The sequence below is a fragment of the Pistacia vera genome, unplaced genomic scaffold (assembly GCF_008641045.1).
Source record: "Pistacia vera cultivar Batoury unplaced genomic scaffold, PisVer_v2 Contig423, whole genome shotgun sequence".
Taxonomy (NCBI): domain Eukaryota; kingdom Viridiplantae; phylum Streptophyta; class Magnoliopsida; order Sapindales; family Anacardiaceae; genus Pistacia; species Pistacia vera.
In genome coordinates, this window is record NW_022196250.1 from 129,576 (window position 1) to 148,464 (window position 18,889).

The 18,889-nt window shown below is 36.1% G+C and overlaps 1 protein-coding gene across 2 annotated transcripts; it reads right to left on the bottom strand.

The window, feature by feature from the left end:
- Nucleotides 1-180: 180 nt before the first annotated feature.
- On the bottom strand, nt 181-17,482 carry LOC116142956. Of its 2 annotated transcripts, none has more exons than XM_031428370.1 (3): nt 17,149-17,482; nt 14,830-16,352; nt 181-368 (listed from the first exon to the last, which is right to left on the bottom strand). In XM_031428370.1, the coding sequence occupies exons 1-3, from the start codon at nt 17,342-17,344 to the stop codon at nt 306-308; spliced, it is 1,782 nt and encodes a 593-aa protein (XP_031284230.1). In that variant the 5' UTR covers nt 17,345-17,482; the 3' UTR covers nt 181-305. The 2 variants fall into 2 exon arrangements, with proteins under 2 accessions (XP_031284230.1, XP_031284229.1); XM_031428369.1 differs by having other exon boundaries at nt 181-370; nt 14,724-16,352.
- Nucleotides 17,483-18,889: the final 1,407 nt, after the last annotated feature.

Genomic DNA, 18,889 nt, shown 5'->3' on the forward strand with positions numbered 1-18,889 from the left:
AGAGTTAAGCATGCCTCTTCGGTTCTGAGTCAGTGTGATCTCTGAAGTCCAACTCTCTTGGTGCACTTGTTCTTCAAATCTTGGCTATTATCAACTTTCTGATGTGTTTGTGGCTTAATTCATTGTGATCATCCGAAGAGGCTAGTGTTTGCTTCTGAAGGTTCACCCTCTTCAGCCAGTAGAGTTAAGCATGCCTCTTCAGGTTCTGAGTCAGCGTGATCTTCTGAAATGTCTCAATCTCTTGGTGCACTGGTTCTTCAAATCTTGGGCTATTATCAACATTCCATAAGAATTCATATTGCTTTCTACTTAGGTTCCCTGGCTTCAGATTCAGGTTGAACAGTAGCTTCTAAGATCACCTCAGGCTGATGTGTTTTGGTGGTGATATCATTGTGATCACCAAGAGGCTGATGTGTTTGCTTCTGAAGGTTCAACCTCTTCAGCCGTAGAGTTAAGCATGCCTCTTCAGGTTCTGGTCAGTGTCATCTTCTGAAATGTCATCAATCTCTTGGGGCACTTGTTCTTCAAATCTTGGGCGATATCAACATCTCATCGGTTCTCTCTCGGAATCACCCTCTTCGGATGGTTTGGTTCCCACATCTCTCTCCCTATTGGTGTCAAGAAATTCTGTTCACTTAATTCCACATCAGCCTCCCTGTGATACTCTTCAAACAAATCAGTCAGATTGCTATATTGCGAAGGACCCGTTTTGGCACTTCCCTTAAATCGGATATCAGCTTGCAAAGGTAGGAAGAGTTAGCTGCCCACACTGAGATCTTTGAGCCGCCTCTCAAAGCTCACTTTTGCAAATTCAGTGATTTCAGTGAGACATAGAGGTTGAGAAGTCTAAATCAGTAACTGGAACTTAATGACTGAATTGACAAACCAGCAACGACCATACCACAAGGAAAGCAGAACTTTGATCTTGTAAAGAATTTGACTTACACACCCTTTTAGCTTGACACCTCTCCTCAAACTTGTCGATACTAAAGGGGTTTGGCTCAGATACACTGAACTCTGTCTCTTCCTCTTCTATTGCTGCTTCAGCTTCTTCTTTCCTGTTTCATCCGAAGAAACATCCCGACTCTTTCTGGGAATCATCGGACAGAATTCCACTAACTTCACCATCAGATTCTGATAAAAAACTCCTTCGAGACGCTTACCATCTCTTTTCTTATACGATAGCTCGATTACGGATTTGGCTGGTAATGAAGAAACTGAGGCCTTGGTGACAGATATTTTGTTTTAGGATCATAGGTGGCATGGAAGGATCTGCATCAAGTGGTGCCAACATAGGCTTTGAAATTGAACAAGAGGTTCTAGGACTAATCTTGAAAGTTGATCAGATTACACTATCATCCACCTGGTTAAGATTCTCTGCTAATGAGGTTACATCGTTCTTCTCCCATCTAAAGTTACGTCAGCGAGGTCATTGATTGTTGAATCAAGATTAACACATCATCCACCTGGTTAACATTCTCTGCTAATGAGGTTAAATCGTTCTTCTCCCATTCTAAAGTTCGTCAGCGAGGTCAGTGATGTTTGAATCATGTGAACCTCAATCTTGTTTTGATTCAAGCCCATCTCTGGTTTCAAAAATCATCATCTTCCATAATCAGGCTTTTGACATCAAAATGAAACAGTCTTCTTCTTACTCGAACTTTTCTCTGGCTTCGGCTCATTGTCTTCCATCACTTGGCTTCTTGCATCGAGAATGAAGCTGAAGATCGAACTGGCTCATTTCTCTCAGCCAATATTTTCTTTCTTGGTGATGCAGAGAACTTTGAAGGGCAGAGATGGTTGGCGACATGAAATTCTTTGTACCCTTTGAGACAGAGCCGGAGATCGGACTTTTGCTGTGTTTAAATTTCATCTTTGCCGTTTTCTTTGTCAGTGAAATCGCTCAAGAACTTACACTTTCTCTGCCAATGGAGCTTCTTCTAAGAATCTGCAGCTCAACAAACACAAGAAAGAGTACAATGAGACACTAAACCAATTGTCCATAGGTCCCAATAATGCTTAGGGAAAACTTAATTTGAAGAAACTGCATGAAAGATATAGAATTTGTGATATTTGATTTATAAAAGGCCTGTTTGTTTCAACGGAAATATTTCCAGGAAAATTTGAGTTACCACACAAGAATTTCAGTGCAAGAGAATTAAGAAATATATTGTTTCTTCAATCTCAGCCCTCATTAGAGATGAATGCACATTCCCACCACTTCTCAATTAAGTATATATCATCATAATATTTTCCTAGAAAAACTCCAATAAACCATTTTCTATCTAAACAAACAGAACCCACCGCAAAAAATTCAACTTAAAGAAAAACAGGTTTAATCATTTAAGTTAATTTCCGTAGTACCCAGAAACAAAAAAACATTCATTTACATTTCTTTTCATTTCATTTTCTTGGCATCCAAACATATGATTATCACAAAAACAAAGAATTTCAAGAGTGTAAGATAATTAAAGAAAAATATTGTTTTCCTAGAAAATTCCCAGTAAACCATTTTCCATCAAAAATTCAACTTAAAAAGAAAACAGTTTTTAATCATGTGTTAATTCCTGAAGTACCCAGAACAAAACATTCATTTCATTTCTTTTCATTTCATTTCATTTTCTTGCATCCAAACATATGATTATCACATAAACAAACAAGAAAGAATCACAAAGAAAACGGGAAATTAAAGTAAAACTGACCTGAAGGACGTTGGCAGGAGTGTTGGTTTAAGCCACCTCTAGAATTGGCACAATTGAGGAGGGTTTGTTAAACGGATACCAGTGAAACTCCTTCTCATGGGATCTTTAGTTTCAGAGTTTCTTGCACTAGGGTTTGGTCTAGTTGACGGTAGTGGTGAAGAAGAAGAGGGCTTGTTTGTAATTGTAGCCATTGTTAAAATTGAATCGATTTGTCAGATTGTGGAATTGGGATGGCGGTGTTTCTGAAATATGGAAGAAAATGAAAGCTTTTGGCATAATGGTTCGGCTTTGATGTGAAGGATCTTGAAAGATTTGGCGAGAAGAAAGAAGTGGTGTAGTAACGGCTAGTTTTTGAAATGGGAGATATAAATGGTGGAAAATTTTGACCGTTGATAAAATAATTGAATGTCAAAAAGTTTGGAGCCGTGTATTATGTACTCGTTGGAAGGTGGGGATTGAATTTGCAAAACCTAGCCGTTGAGGATCTTTTACTTGATTCTGGGGTTTAATTATATTATCCCTAGGTTGACAGAATAACAAGAATTCCCTGAGGTATAATATAATAACACAATTCCCCATTTAGGTTGTAATTGTTAAAATAAACAATAAGTGGGTAATTTGGTAATATTTATTAACTCATAATAAAATATTTTAACGGCTTACTAATAATTTATTAACTACAAGATGATTTATTATTTTATACACTTATAGATTTTTGTTATTATATCATGTTTTGAATTAATTAATTCATTAATTTTAAATTTTATAAGATGAAAAAGTAGAAAGAGGTTTTCCTTTAACGAACAAATCCAAATTTTTTAAGAAAACGTCAGCTGATATAGTCACTAGCCAGTACTTAATAACATATTTGATGAAGGTTGAACCATACTAATTAATGGAACCTTGATTATACTAAACTATATATTACTATTCCAATCATGATAATTGATTTTAATTGTAAATAAAATTAAACTACCAAACTTAGTTTATTTTTAAATTAAAATAAATTTGTTAGCTGTGGGTATAACAAATATTATGTGAATAAGACTTGTTTTCATTTGGATCATAAACTCAGAGAAAACCGGAGATCAGTTTGTTAATATTGTCATAGATAAGTTAGAGCTTTTGACGCAGAAGCTTGATAACTTAGACAAAAGAGTGATTATACGGTGTGTTATATTTACTCAGAATTGACTCAGATAGGAAAACAGATTGAAAAGGTCAATTCTGCACTTCAAAAGGTCAAGACACTGGAACACATTCTAACTATTTTACTAAGCCAGTAAAATAGAGATGTCCTTGGTTTTAAGTGACATTGAACAAGTGTGGGCCTATTGAAGGTATACGGAACAAGTATAAAACGGGTCGTGTTAGACCTCTATAACGGAAACCCAATATTCGAGAAAGTATCTGACTTGGCTAGGAGTAAAGTGACTTTTGGATGTTATCCAAAAGGCCTTTAGTCAAGGGTGCCAAAGATTATGCTTTATCGGCCGAATTTCACCATTGAATTGCCAAGTTGGAACTTCAGAATAAGTGGTTGAAAAGGCTGAGGCGGTAATTCCTTATTGGTACAACGAATCCCACCGGATCCATCCTGAACCATTAAAAGATCCGCTTTGCACTAGCTTAAGGATGGATTCAGATTGACCATGGGTGGTCAAGACATTTGGTCAGTTTACGGCAATTCTACAGGAAAATATCTTGGATTACCTCTAGGTATTGCATAGTTCGTGGCCAAAGAAACCCAAGGTGATTGGGAAAAGGCAAACAAGCTCTTTACGAAATGAGTAAAGGAAGAAGACTTTGTTTCTAAAACGGATGGCAACAAAGGTTGATATTCCAGAAATTTCTACCTCTAATGCTGAAAGAATTAGCAGGTATTATGAGGAAGAAATGAAGAAACAAAGAAGGGAAGAAACTAGAGGTTTGAAAATTACTCCAGGACCTAAAAAGGCGGAGCTCGATGAGCTAATTTCTAGACTCAGGAATCTGAGTTTAAATATGACCCGCTGAAGGAATTCGTAACCCTTTAAATTCTTTTGAAGGATTTAAGGAAATCTCCAAACCCGAATATAAACAAACTTATCCCACAGAGATAAGGTTGGAGTTTATACCTAGGGGAATATCTAGAATGGTGGAGATACGTCTAGTGGTAGTTTCTTGAACATCGATTGCGTCACAAATGTTACTGATGCAATTGAAGCATGGGAAACTGTTAATTGGGTTCATGTGCAAAATAAGGCTTTTGGACTTAGTGATACTTTATATTTCTAAGATCCACTCTATAGGACTGTAGGAAGCTTCTAGAGAAGTTTAGAAGTGGTACGGGTCTGTTAGATACTGTAAGGGACTTGAAGAATGTAGAGGCTATTTTTGCACTCTTCAAGGATATGCTCTTCGAGAATTTACTAGGATAACCATAACTAGTAGGAATCTCACAGAGGTAGTTTCATAGAAGCTTTGACAGAGCTATGCTTTGTGACATGTGCTGTTTGAAAATTTTGTCTACGAATATAGACGATTTCTATCAGTTGCCTGGTGGCACACAGAAGTCATGAAGGATAAGGCAGCAAATGAGGCGTTTAAGCTTCTATTCGAAAAAGAATTAGGTGTTGATTCTTTGGAGGAAGAATAAGCTGTTTGACAACTCGTGAGAACAAGATGTTTGAACGCCAATTGGATAAAAGCCAAAAGACTTGAGTTCAATAAATCTTGTTGTCAAAACTTTGATGGAGTGCCAAGACAATATGGCTGTGATCGAGAATTCGACTAAACATCAAAGTTGGGAAAACCATATGAAAACGAAATGATCATTTGGTAAAAGAATTTTAAGTCGAAACATTTCCGTAATATGGTAAAAGACCTGTTACCAATAAATGGAATCTCCAGATCATGGAAGGTTATTACGAACAGGGAAGGGTAGACTTAATGCTAAGGAACACGAGTGTGTAAGTTTGTGCTACCTGCCATCTGGCAAAAACGCAAAGATTGTAATTGTTGCTGATTTATGGTGACAAAAATCATTTTGTGGATAATGCCCTCATAAGGAAAGAAGAAGGCAACGATAAGTTTTGGAATTCAAAGCTAAGCCAAACTTCTGAATTTGAGCCAGTGGTGGGATACAAACTTGATTCAGATGACGAGGTTTATGAATTAATTTCGGATTACTCTGATGTTCGAATTCTTCGAGGATGACTCAAAAGGTATGACTTTTGAGGAACAATCTTCAATTTTCAATGCTAGGTATATCATGCAAAGGACTAGAAGTCTTAGTGAATATCCTAGGATAGCAAGATTGGTGATGGGATGATCTTATCCCAATTAGAAATGAAGATGAAAATCCTAACTCAATATTAGTTCGTCATCTAATTACAGGATCACTCGGGTAACCTGATAATTGGGTAATTCCGAGGTTAACACCTAGAGAAGTTTTCAAGAAACGCTCTAGTGGTTATTTAAAGTTAGGCTTGGAAGATGTACATGAAAACCTGTTCGTGTAGCTTTATCTCTCTCAAGAAGGTGAATTGGTACTCTCGATGATGAGTGGCTACGGAAGGTTAACAATCTTGCCAAACGGGCAATGGAAAGTATAATTAGTACAACTTGGTGTTGTACAAAACGTGTACAATTATTCCGTGGAGGAATGAATGTACTGTTTAGGTTGCTTTACTGGACAGACGATGGCTTACGTTTAAAAGCTTTAGTTGGTAGTTTCCACACTAACCTGGCTTTAGAAGATGCATACGGGACTGTTACACCAGGATATATAGTTAGTCTCCAAGATCCAAATCTTAAACGATTATGGTTCTTTGAATTCATACTTCAGGGCTAGAAGACTTAATGCCTCTGTGACAGAATAGCAATCTAGTATAGGTTAATTTATCGATTGATAAATTATGTTAATCCTTACGAAGGAATTCTAGTGCAGATACTGAGTGCATGCCTGGGATATTCTTAATTCCAATTACCTACGGTAGTCAATGCTAAGGCTCTTACGTGGCCGAACGTGGGTTTTAGAATATTCACGCCCAACGTGGTGGAATTAAACCCAAATCGGGAATTCAAATCCAGAATCATAATGGTTGAGGTTACTCTTCCTACGCCTAGAAACTCGGTGTCTTTGGAGCAAATAAGGAAATTCAACCCATCATATCAAGGAAAAATTACTGGAAACAGATGACCCTACTAGTGATGTTGGGAGCAGCAGTAGCAGGAAATATTTGGTATAAAATTGTACAAATTCCGTTATGAAGACGAAACTCCGACACGAAAATGATGATGAGTTAGAATGCATTGTCATCGCTAGTTCAAGGAATATTAACATTTGCATTCGTGCTAAACTGTGTTTTCCAGATATGAGAATATATCCCTAGATGTCTTATAGATACAAGAGCAACCAATGTATTGCAAGAAACAATGTTTTCCAAAGAGCTTTGGAAATCATTGGAAAGACCAATCCTAAATACGTTGCAGATGGAGGTCAAAGTATGATCACGACGTGGTTGAAAACGTGGTTATACTGTTAAACGAGAAAAATTTACTCTAGGGAAATCTTAATAGTAAATTACTTAAAAGTAGATTTTATTCTCGATAGCTTTCTATGAGGACAAGCAGAAGTTAGACTATTTACTCAGGATAATGACACATTATCCTTGGAGGTCATAAAATCCGTATTCTTGCTAAGCCTGAAGTTTCAAAAATTAGAATGGTTTTAGACCGTGAAACTAAGGCAAGAAGTAATCACATTGTTTTCCAAATTTTGGAAAAGGAAAATGGTAGTTGAAAACTTCTGAAGTAGAAGGAGTGGATAAGGCTTGTAATGTTTCTTTCAAGATTATATCTCTTATCATCACAACCAGATCGCACGGGGTATATTGCAGGAGTTAGTCCCTCTGGTGCATGCCCTAAGAGCACGGATAAATCAACACATAAGGAGATAATCTTGAAGTTGAACACAGAGTCAAAAGAACTCTTCAAGATTAAGGAACTTGTAAAATCCTTTAAAGAGGAACATTCTCCATGTTTTGATGATCAACCGTTAAAGCATGAGAAATGAACGGTATATATGCTTCGCTTAATTAAGGAAGGATGATGATACGATAACTACTAAATCCTATCCTTATACTCTTGATGCAGAGGAGGAATTTAGCAAGCAAATACCGGAATTGCTGGAAAAGCAACCAATCACCTAGTGAAAGCCCACACTCTTCGCCGGCATTTGTGGTTATGAATAGAGTTGAGCGGGAAAGAGGAAATGTGTGTGGTTTATCGATTATAGGCAATTAGATGATAAACTATTTGATGACGCCTATAAGAGACCAAACAAATCAGCTTGTTTGAATAAAGCTAGATTTGGAAAAATCTTCTCAAAATTTGATCTAAAGTCAGGTTTCTGGCAGATCAGAATGGGGAGTCAAGCATTCCTTTAACGACTTTCACCTATCTGAAAGGATTGCTTGAATGGATGGTTCTCCTTTTGGGCTAAAACAGGCACCGTCAATATTCCAGAGGAAAATGGATAAAGTCTTTGGAGACTTATTTAACTTTTGTTAGTCTATATGATGATGTTCTAGTTTTTAGTAAGACCAAAGAAGAACATGTAAATCATCTTAGATTGTGACAAAAGGTTCCTTGACAATTGAATGATTCTATCTGAAAGAAAGGTAGAATGGTTTAAGAACAAGGTGAAGTACTTAGGCTTTGAGATAGGTGAAAGAGGTATTCAACTCTAAGAACATATCTCGAAGAAGTTGCTGGAATTCCTAATGTGTTGGAAGACAAACACATGTTACAGCAATTTCTTGGTTTAGCCAATTATATGACGAGTGTGTCCTATCTCGCTAATGTAATCAATGGCTTGACGCTTAAGGTTAGTGATAAATGCCTTGGGTTTGGACACTTGATGATACTAACTGTGTTAAGTGGACCAAAGCCTTGACAAGCAATTAAAACCTTTAAAACTCTCGGAAGGTGAGGATGCTCTTATTATGAGAGCGATGCGTCCCACTTATACTGGGGAGGTGTGCTTAAGGCTAGGTACTATAATTTTGGACGGATTGTTCGATATGCATCAGGAAAATTCTCTCCTGCGGAAAAACTATCTTGTTCATGAAAAGGAAGTTTTACCAGCGAAAGAATGTATTGACCGATTTCAATTGTTCGTAATCAGTCGAATTTACTTTAAGGACAGACTCTAATATTTAAAAACTTTTATGAAACTGCTTTAAAGGATGACAAAGCTAGACTAATCAGATGGCAATTGGTTTGCAAATTATAGAATCAAATTTGAGTATATTTCTGGTAAATCTAACTTTGTTGCTGACTTTTATCCAGACTTTTCCTGAAGAATTACAGGATGATGGCAGACAAAAGGAAACGGAAATCACTTCTCATGTTCTAAGTGTAAACTGAGGACACTTGAGAAGGAATTATCCCTTGAATATAACTTCGGCTCTAGGGTTATTGCTAAAAAGAAAAATTTGCGGATAAGCAGGTGATATCTCCTCCTAAGCAGGTTACTATAGCAAAACGTTTAAGAAGGAAAGATTTGAGGCTATGCTCTGATACTTCGGAAAGAAAAAACCCAAAGTTTTAACGCTGGAAGGATACTTCTACGAAAAATTACTTCTGAAAAGGGGTTACTCCTAAGAGAAAAGCAGAAAATCAGAAGAAAGCAATGGTTTGCTGGTCTTGTAAACAAAAGGACATGAACGGGCTTATTGTCCACTGCCAAGACAAAAACTTCCAGGATTCATCCTCTAGCACTGCAAGCGTGGTGATTCCACATGAAGGTTTACTTTCCAGAAGGCTTAAGATTAACTTCGTCTAGTCAACACTCTGGGAGGATTTGGAACCCAAATTAGAATTGCATTGGACAAGTCAAGGGAGTACAATGCCGGTGTTTAGAGAAACTAGCAAAGGTTAGCTTGGCTGGAATCTGATAAAATGTTTATGAAGACAAGGAGTTTAGAGGAACTGCTCTACTTTATGAAGCAGAATTCAAAAATCGAGGTAATGAGAAAATGTCATTTGTTTGACATGATAAATCTCAAACTCGAGAATTAAATGATTAATAGTGAAATTAAGAAAACTACTTGGCAATTTATGGAATTGATTGTCCATGGAAAATCTTTAGAAAATGTTATTGCAAAAACTTTTTAAATAGAGATGGATTGATACAATGGAAATTGATGTACAGAAGCGATGGTGGACCCAAATATGCCAGCCGCAGTTAAACAAATCTCTGTGTATTGAATAGAAAGGTCGACACTTCCACTTGCATGATTACTTCCTCATTGCAAGAGAACTATAATGTTCACCTGTACTATATGGGAATTTCTTGTAGGAGAACCGTGGTACCGAATTATGTTAGATAACGAGTGAGAATGGGATCTTAGCGCTAGAAGAAATTACAAGGAAAGAAGAGGAAGATTGGATCAGGTTGTAATTGCAAAATTCCTACTGGTTAAATCCAAGCTGAAGAGCTTGTTAGCATGCTACTGTCCATATCCATAAGGTGGTAGTGGTAGTTTTACCAGACAGGTATGCGACAATCCAGGATTACTTTCAAACATAACCAGCCCAGTTAAGAACGCTACTAGAAGGTTTGATTTAGCCCATTTATCAAAGGAGGCTTTAATGGAAGGTACTATTGATCTTCTGAGGTTGGTCTTAGCCCACGACCAAAAATCCCAAGAATGAAACTCTGAAGGATTTTATTGATCTTTTAGAAGTGGATAACTTCAAAAATTGATAAAATCTAGAGGATGGAAATTTGGACAACCGAAAATGTCCAACACTAAATGCCTGACGTGTATCAAACAAGCGAAAGATAATGTGTGGACATCCAGAATTTTGCTACAAAATTCAACGATCCGATTAAAAGAAAGCTTGGATGTTGTGTATTGCGTTTGTATATTTTATTTTTTAATGTAAAACGTGTAATGTAATAATTATATCTTTGTAAGACACGTGGGAGACATGTGGAACCCAGTGTCATTATCTTGAGTAGGTGCTATTTTCTTATTGTTTAGTCTTTGTTAATAGTTACACCTTTAGTTGGTGATTGATTAGACCTTTTGTTTTTGTTTTGGTTTACGGACTAATTGATTTGAAATCCAGACTTCTCTATATAAGAGAAGTTATGTACCTTTTATTTGAAGAAAAATCAATAATATTTTCAATTTGTGAAAAAAATCTTCTCTCAACTCTTGTTTTACTTTTGAATTGCATACTCGAAGCAAAGAGAAAGGTTCATTCAAGAAGATCATTCAAAAGATTGATACCCAGGTATGAATTAATCTTTAAAACTGAATCTTGTGTTTTTCTTTTCCATTAATCAACTAGGTGTTTAGTTATTAATTGTCTAATAGTTGTTAGACTGGTTATATTTTAATTCATTAGAAATCACTATGGGTTCCACATCATATTCACCGCATTCATTAGCCATTGACAATTTTGTTACACATCATTATTTTCTCCAACTTGTGTAGTTCAATCACATGATGTAAACTTGACTAAATGAAATTGAGAGTGAACGACTTTTTCCCACCCAGTTTTGCCTATATGACACTTTCTCACCAAAAAAGTTCTAAATACCACTTTCCCACCCAAAGTTTATCCGTTAATACCCAAAATACACTTTACTTTCTCAGCCGACGTTCAATGAGTTATTAGGAACCGAGGTAAGAGGTTTGTAGAGTGGAGGCTGCTAGATCGAATGATGGTGATCGATTCAATATTTTGCCGCTGGAATCAACCGAAAATCGGTTAAGAATAAAACCTTAGCTTTGTGGTAACCGGCAATCGGTGAGAAATCAAGTGTCGGAGTGAAAGGGGTTTTGTAAAGAGGAACCGGAGGTTTATGGTCGTGATGGATAGAATTTTTGCTGCGAAATAGGCTAGAATTGCTTTGGGTAGTAGAAATATAACCTTGAATAGAAAAGTGATTTTGAAACTTTTTGGGAAGGAAAAGTCATTTACTCTAAATGATGCTAACTTTGTTCGTTTAGCTAAATTTGGCCTATACAGAGAGTCTATACTTGGGCTTGTCCCATTTTCTTACGAGATCTCAGTTTGGTTGGGCTCCGTAATTGTAAGTTTTCGGGTTAGTTTGAGATTGTTGCAACTTTAGTTAATAGTTTTGAAAATTTGAATGTATTTGGTAATACACTTTATAATTTATTGTGATTTCAAAATCTTGATTGTGAATTTGGTAAATTAGATTTGAATTCTTGTTAAACCTGCCCGTGGAGCATACATGTGTTAAGGTCAACGAATCAAACCGTGGTGTTGACGTCCATTGTTGTCGCTACCATTTTCAATCATTTAAAAAAATATTTAAAGTAAATAAAACTATAATACAAGGTATATATGTAATTTACTACAAAGCCCATTTGTAAATATTCCGATGTTTGAAATCATTTATAAATGTGTTATTTTAATTCAATTAATTAGTTTTAAAAATTGTTTATTAAACACTTTTATGTGTAGTTTAAACTTAATTGATTATTTTTAAGCTACAACAATCCCAAACACTAGGGGTGTTCAAAAAATGCAAAAATCGAACCGAACTGAAAAACTGGTTAACCGAAAAAACGGTTTGGTTACCGGTTCGGGAAAAATAAAAAGGTTAACCGAACCGGTTTTACAAATGTATATATTAATAAAAAATAATAATCTAACAACTAATCCCTAAATTCACTCAACCTAAAATCCCAACCCAAATTCCTGATATCCCTTCTCACTCTCAATTCTCAAAACTCTCCACCGTCATCGCATCACGGCAGCTTCGCATCTCTTCCGGCTCGCACTTCCGTCGTCTTCTTCCAGCTCCAGCAGCTTTGTCGTCTTCTTCTAACTCCGCAGCTTCGTCATCTTCTTCTAGTAGATTCGTCGTCTTCTTCCACTCTACCAGTTTCATCTTTTCTTCCGGCAGCTAAGCTTGTCTTCTTCTTCTAGCAGCAGAACAAGCTCATTCTCTTCTCTGTAGTTTTCCGGCAGCAGGAAAAGCTCCTTGATCTTCTTCAGCTTCATCTTCTTTGATTTCTCTCTAGATTCGTCACACTTAATCACTCATAGAGACACACACAAATATCAGGTATCAGAGCAACTCTATCTCAACTTCACTCTTCAGTGGTTGATGATATGAATGTGTGTAAAGATCTCATCTTTATGTATTAACTTCAGTTCATTTTATTGTTTTTTCATAATTATTCCAAAAAAAATCAGAAACTTATAATGTTTGCTTCAACTAAGTTAATTTGTAAGGTGTTTTGTAGATTCGGTATCCGTAGAATGTGACTTTTTCTTACATTTGACGTTGCCTCTTTTATGCTTTGTTTCTTGCAATCTTAGATCTAGTGTAGGCTTGTTCTTTGAATTGCTAATCTAGTTAAGTTCACTTGTGTTGCTGTTTATTTCTACCAGCTGATTTGATGTGGGTTGATTGTGTTTTATTTAGTTTCGGATGTTTGCTTCTTGAACAATGCGGGCGTTTTATTTAGTTTCGATGCTTACTTTTTATATTCTTTAATTTTCTGCCCAAAGATTATGATGATTTATTCAGGACCTTGGTTTTTGGTTTTGGGAAAACTCAAATTCATTTTTTTAGTTGAAGGCAGTGGTCTTTGATCTACATATGATAATAGTTACATTTTTTTTAAGATAGAGATAAGAGGTTGTAAGATACTTGATTGGTTGTTTATTTTTGTATAATATTATTATTTAGTCTTTAGTTTTTAATCATTTTCACATATTTCTTCTTGTTGATGTTGCAGATGTCCAAATCCAATCCCATGGTCGTTGACCATTTTAATACTAATAAGAGTCCTGAGACACTAACTAGTAAGAATCCAACTCCAAATTCATTAGTAGCCCCACAACCTTCTACGGATCCTGATCCACAACCACGACCACCACGAGTCCCCAAACGTGTAAGTTCTAATACTCAAAAGAATACTTTTGACATGTGGGATCACTTTATTTTAAATCCTTGTGAGAATATAGATGATAGGACATCAACATGTGATCATTGTGGGAATGTGCTTGCATGTCTAAGTAAAAGTGATACTAGTTGTCTACGGAATCACTTAAGTCGATGTAAAAAGTACCATTTGAATGTGATGGATACAAAACAAAGGATCTTAGTTTTTCAATAGACACATTCACATGACCAATCAAGCGGTACTGCTGCCGCCTCCACACAATCTTCACTTACAACTTGAAAATTCAATCCATATAGGCTTAGACGGTCTCTAGCTAGAATGATCATTGTTGATGAGTTGCCCTTTAGGCATGTAGAGCATGAGGGGCGATATGATGAAGGATGCACAACCTCTATTTCAAGTTCCCTCTCGTATTACTGTGGCTAGAGATTGTTTTAATATTTATGTTGAGAAGAGAAATAAGTTGAATGCCTTTTTTAGTAAGTTTAGTCAGAGAGTAAGTCTTACCACGGATACATGGACATCTTGCCAAAACCTTAACTATATGTGTTTGACGGCTCACTTCATTGATGATGATTGGAAATTTCACAAAAAGATCTTAAACTTTTGTCCAATTGCTAGTCACAATGGTTTATTGATTAGTAAGGCAATTGAGAGGTGTTTGTTTGATTGGTGTATTTCTAAGGTTTTCACTGTTACTGTTGATAATGCATGTTCTAATGATGTTGGAATGAAATATCTCTAGAATTGGTTAGAAAGTTAGAAGGGTAGTGTTTTGAATGGTGACTTTCTGCACATGAGGTGTTGTGCACATATATTGAGTCTCACTGTAAAAGAGGGGTTAAAAGACATGGAGGACTCTATTTTTAGAATTTGCTCTGTAATGAGATATGTGAGGTCTTCTCCAGCAAGATTACAAAGGTTTAAGGAGTGTGTAGAGCAAGAAAAGATTGAACAAAAAAATCTTTTGGTTCTTGATGTAGAAACATGGTGGAACTCTACGTAATTAATGTTAGATGTGGCTTTAAAATTTCAGAAAGCATTTGAGTTGTTGGAAATCTAAGACNCTGATGTGTTTGTGGCTTGATATCATTGTGATCATCCGAAGAGGCTGATGTGTTTGCTTCTGAAGGTTCAACCTCTTCAGCCGGTAGAGTTAAGCATGCCTCTTCAGGTTCTGAGTCAGTGTGATCTTCTGAAATGTCATCAATCTCTTGGTGCACTTGTTCTTCAAATCTTGGGCTATTATCAACATTCTCATCGGTTTCTATCTCGGAATCACCCTCTTCGGATGGTTTGGTTCCCACATCTCTCTCCCATATTGGTGTCAAGAAATTCTGTTCATACTTAAGTTCCACATCAGCCTCCCTGTGATACTCTTCAAACAAATCAGTCAGATTGCTATATTGCGAAGGACCCAGTTTTGGCACTTCCCTTAAATCGGATATCAGCTTGCAAAGGTAGGAGAAAGAGTTAGCTGCCCACAACTGAGATCTTTGAGCCAGCCTCTCAAAGCTCACTTTTGCAAATTCAGTGATTTCAGGTGAGACATAGAGGTTAGAGAAGTCTAAATCAGTAACTGGGGACTTAATGACTGAAATTGACAAACCAGCAACGACCATGACCACAAGGAAAGCAAAGAACTTTGATCTTGTAAAGAATTTTGACTTACACACCCTTTTAGCTTGAACACTCTCCTCAAACTTGTTGATACTAAAGGGGTTTGGCTCAGATACACTGAACTCTGTCTCTTCCTCTTCTATTGCTGCTTCAGCTTCTTCTTTCCCTGTTTCATCCGAAGAAACATCCTCGGATTCTTTCTGGGAATCATCAGACAGAATTCCACTAACTTCACCATCAGATTCTGATAAAAAACTCTCTTCGAGACGCTTACCATCTCTTTTCTTTATACGAATAAGCTCGATTAGCGGATTTGGCTGGTAATGAAGAAACTGAGGCCTTGGTGACAGATAATTTGTTTTAGGATCATAAGGTGGCATGGAAGGATCTGCATCAAGTGGTGCCAACATAGGCGTTGAAATTGAACAAGAGGTTCTAGGACTAATCTTGAAAGTTGGATCAAGATTAACACTATCATCCACCTGGTTAACATTCTCTGCTAATGAGGTTACATCGTTCTTCTCCCATTCTAAAGTTACGTCAGCGAGGTCAGTGATTGTTGAATCAAGATTAACACAATCATCCACCTGGTTAACATTCTCTGCTAATGAGGTTAAATCGTTCTTCTCCCATTCTAAAGTTACGTCAGCGAGGTCAGTGATTGTTGAATCATGTGAAGCCTCAATCTTGTTTTGATTCAAGCCCATCTCTGGTTTCAAAAAATCATCATCTTCCGTAATCAGGCTTTTGACATCAGAAAATGAAACAGTCTTCTTCTTACTCGAACTTTTCTCTGGCTTCGGCTCATTGTCTTCCATCACTTGGCTTCTTGCATCAGAGAATGAAGCTGAAGATCGAACTGGCTCATTTCTCTCAGCCAATATTTTCTTTCTTGGTGATGCAGAGAACTTTGAAGCTGCAGAGATGGTTGGCGACATGAAATTCTTTGTACCCTTTGAGACAGAAGCCGGAGATCGGACTTTTGCTGTGTTTAAATTTGCATCTTTGCCGTTTTCTTTGTCAGTGAAATCGCGCAAAGAACTTACACTTTCTCTGCCAATGGAGCTTCTTCTAAGAAAATCTGCAGCTCAACAAACACAAGAAAGAGTACAAATGAGAACACTAAACCAATTGTCCATTGGTCCCAATAATGCTTAGGGAAAACTTAATTTGAAGAAACTGCGTGAAAGATATAGAAATTTGTGATATTTGATTTATAAAAGGGACCTGTTTGTTTCAACGGAAAATATTTCCAGGAAAATTTGAGTTACCACACAAGAATTTCAAGTGCAAGAGAATTAAAGAAATATATTGTTTCTTCAATCTCAGACCTCATTAGAGATGAATGATCAATTCCCACCACTTCTCAATTAAGTATATATCATCATAAATAATTTTCCTAGAAAAAACTCCAATAAACCATTTTCTATCTAAACAAACAGAAACATACCCGCAAAAAATCCAACTTGAAAAGAAAAACAGGTTTAATCATTTAAGTTAATTTCCTGTAGTACCCAGAAACAAAACATTCATTTACATTTCTTTTCATTTTCTTTTCTTTTCATTTCATTTTCTTGGCATCCAAACATATGATTATCACAAAAACAAAAGAATTTCAAGAGTGTAAGATAATTAAAGAAAAATATTGTTTTCCTAGAAAATTCTCCGGTAAACCATTTTCCATCAACAGATTCAACTTAAAAAGAAAAACAGTTTTTAATCATGTAAGTTAATTTCCTGAAGTACCCAGAAACAAAACATTCATTTACATTTCTTTTCATTTCATTTCATTTTCTTGGCATCCAAACATATGATTATCACATAAAACAAACAAGAAAGAATACAAAAAGACAACGGGAAATTAAAGTAAAACTGACCTGAAGGACTGTTGGCAGGAGTGTTGGGGTTAAAGCCACCTCTAGAATTAGGCACAATTGAGGAGGGTTTGTTAAACGGATTACCAGTGAAACTCCTTCTCATGGGATCTTTAGTTTCAGAGTTTCTTGCACTAGGGTTTGGTCTAGTTGACGGTAGTGGTGAAGAAGAAGAGGGCTTGTTTGTAATTGTAGCCATTGTTAAAATTGAATCGATTTGTCAGATTGTGGAATTGATGGGATGGCGGTGTTTCTGAAATATGGAAAGAAAATGAAAGCTTTTGAGCATAAATGGTTCGGCTTTGAATGTGAAGGATCTTGAAAGATTTGGCGAGAAGAAAGAAGTGGTGTAGTAACGGCTAGTTTTTGAAATGGGGAGATATAAATGGTGGAAAATTTTGACCGTTGGGATAAAATAATTGAATAGTCAAAAAGTTTGGAGCCGTTGGATTATGTACTCGTTTGGAAGGTGGGGATTGAATTTGCAAAACCTAGCCGTTGAGGATCTTTTACTTGATTCTGGGGTTTAATTATATTAATCCCCTAGGTTTGACAAAATAACAAGAATTCCCTGAGGTATAATATAATAACACAATTCCCCATTTAGGTTGTAATTGTTAAAATAAACAATAAGTGGGTAATTTGGTAATATTTATTAACTCATAATAAAATAAATTTTAACGGCTTACTAATAATTTATTAACTACAAGATGATTTTTATTATTTTATAAACTTAGATAGATTTTTGTTATTATATCATGTTTTAGATTAATTAATATCATTAATTTTAAATTTTATAAGATGAAAAAGTAGAAAGAGGTTTTCCTTTATACGAACAAATCCAAATTTTTAAGAAAAACGTCAGCTGATATAGTCACTAGCCAGTACTTAAATAACATATTTGATGAAGGTTGAACCATACTAATTAATGGAAACCTTGATTATACTAAACTAAATATATTACTATTCCAATCATGATAATTGATTTTAATTGTAAATAAAATTAAACTACCAAACTTAGTTTTATTTTTAAATTAAAATAAAATTTGTTAGCTGTGGGTATAACAAATATTATGTGAATAAGACTTGTTTTCATTTGGATCATAAACTCGAGAGAAAACCGGAGATCAGTTTGTTAAATATTGTCATAGATAAGTTAGAGCTTTTGACGCAGAAGCTTGATAACTTAGACAAAAGAGTGAATTATACGGTGTATCGTATATTTACTCAAGAATTGACTCAGATAGGAAAACAGATTGAAAAGGTCAATTCTGCACTTCAAAAGGTCAAGACACTGGAACACATTCTAACTATTTTACTAAGCCAGTAAAATAGGAGATGTCCTTGGTTTTAAGTGACATTGAACAAGTGTGGCCTATTGAAGGGTATACGGAACAAGAGGTAAAACGGGTCGTGTTAGACCTCTATAACGGAAACCCAAATATTCGAGAAGAGTATCTGACTTGGCTAGGAGTAAAGTGACTTTTGGATGTTATCCAAAAGGCCTTTAGTCAAGGGTGCACAAAGATTATGCTTTATCTGCCGAATTTCAACCATTGAAGTTGCCAAGTTGGAACTTCAGAATAAGTGGTTGGAAAAGGCTGAGGCGGTAATTCCTTATTGGTACAACGAATCCCATCCGGATCCAGATCCTGAACCATATAAAGAGTCCGACTTTGCAGCTAGCTTAAGGATTGATTCAGATTGACCATGGGTGGTCAAGACATTTTGGATCAGTTTACGG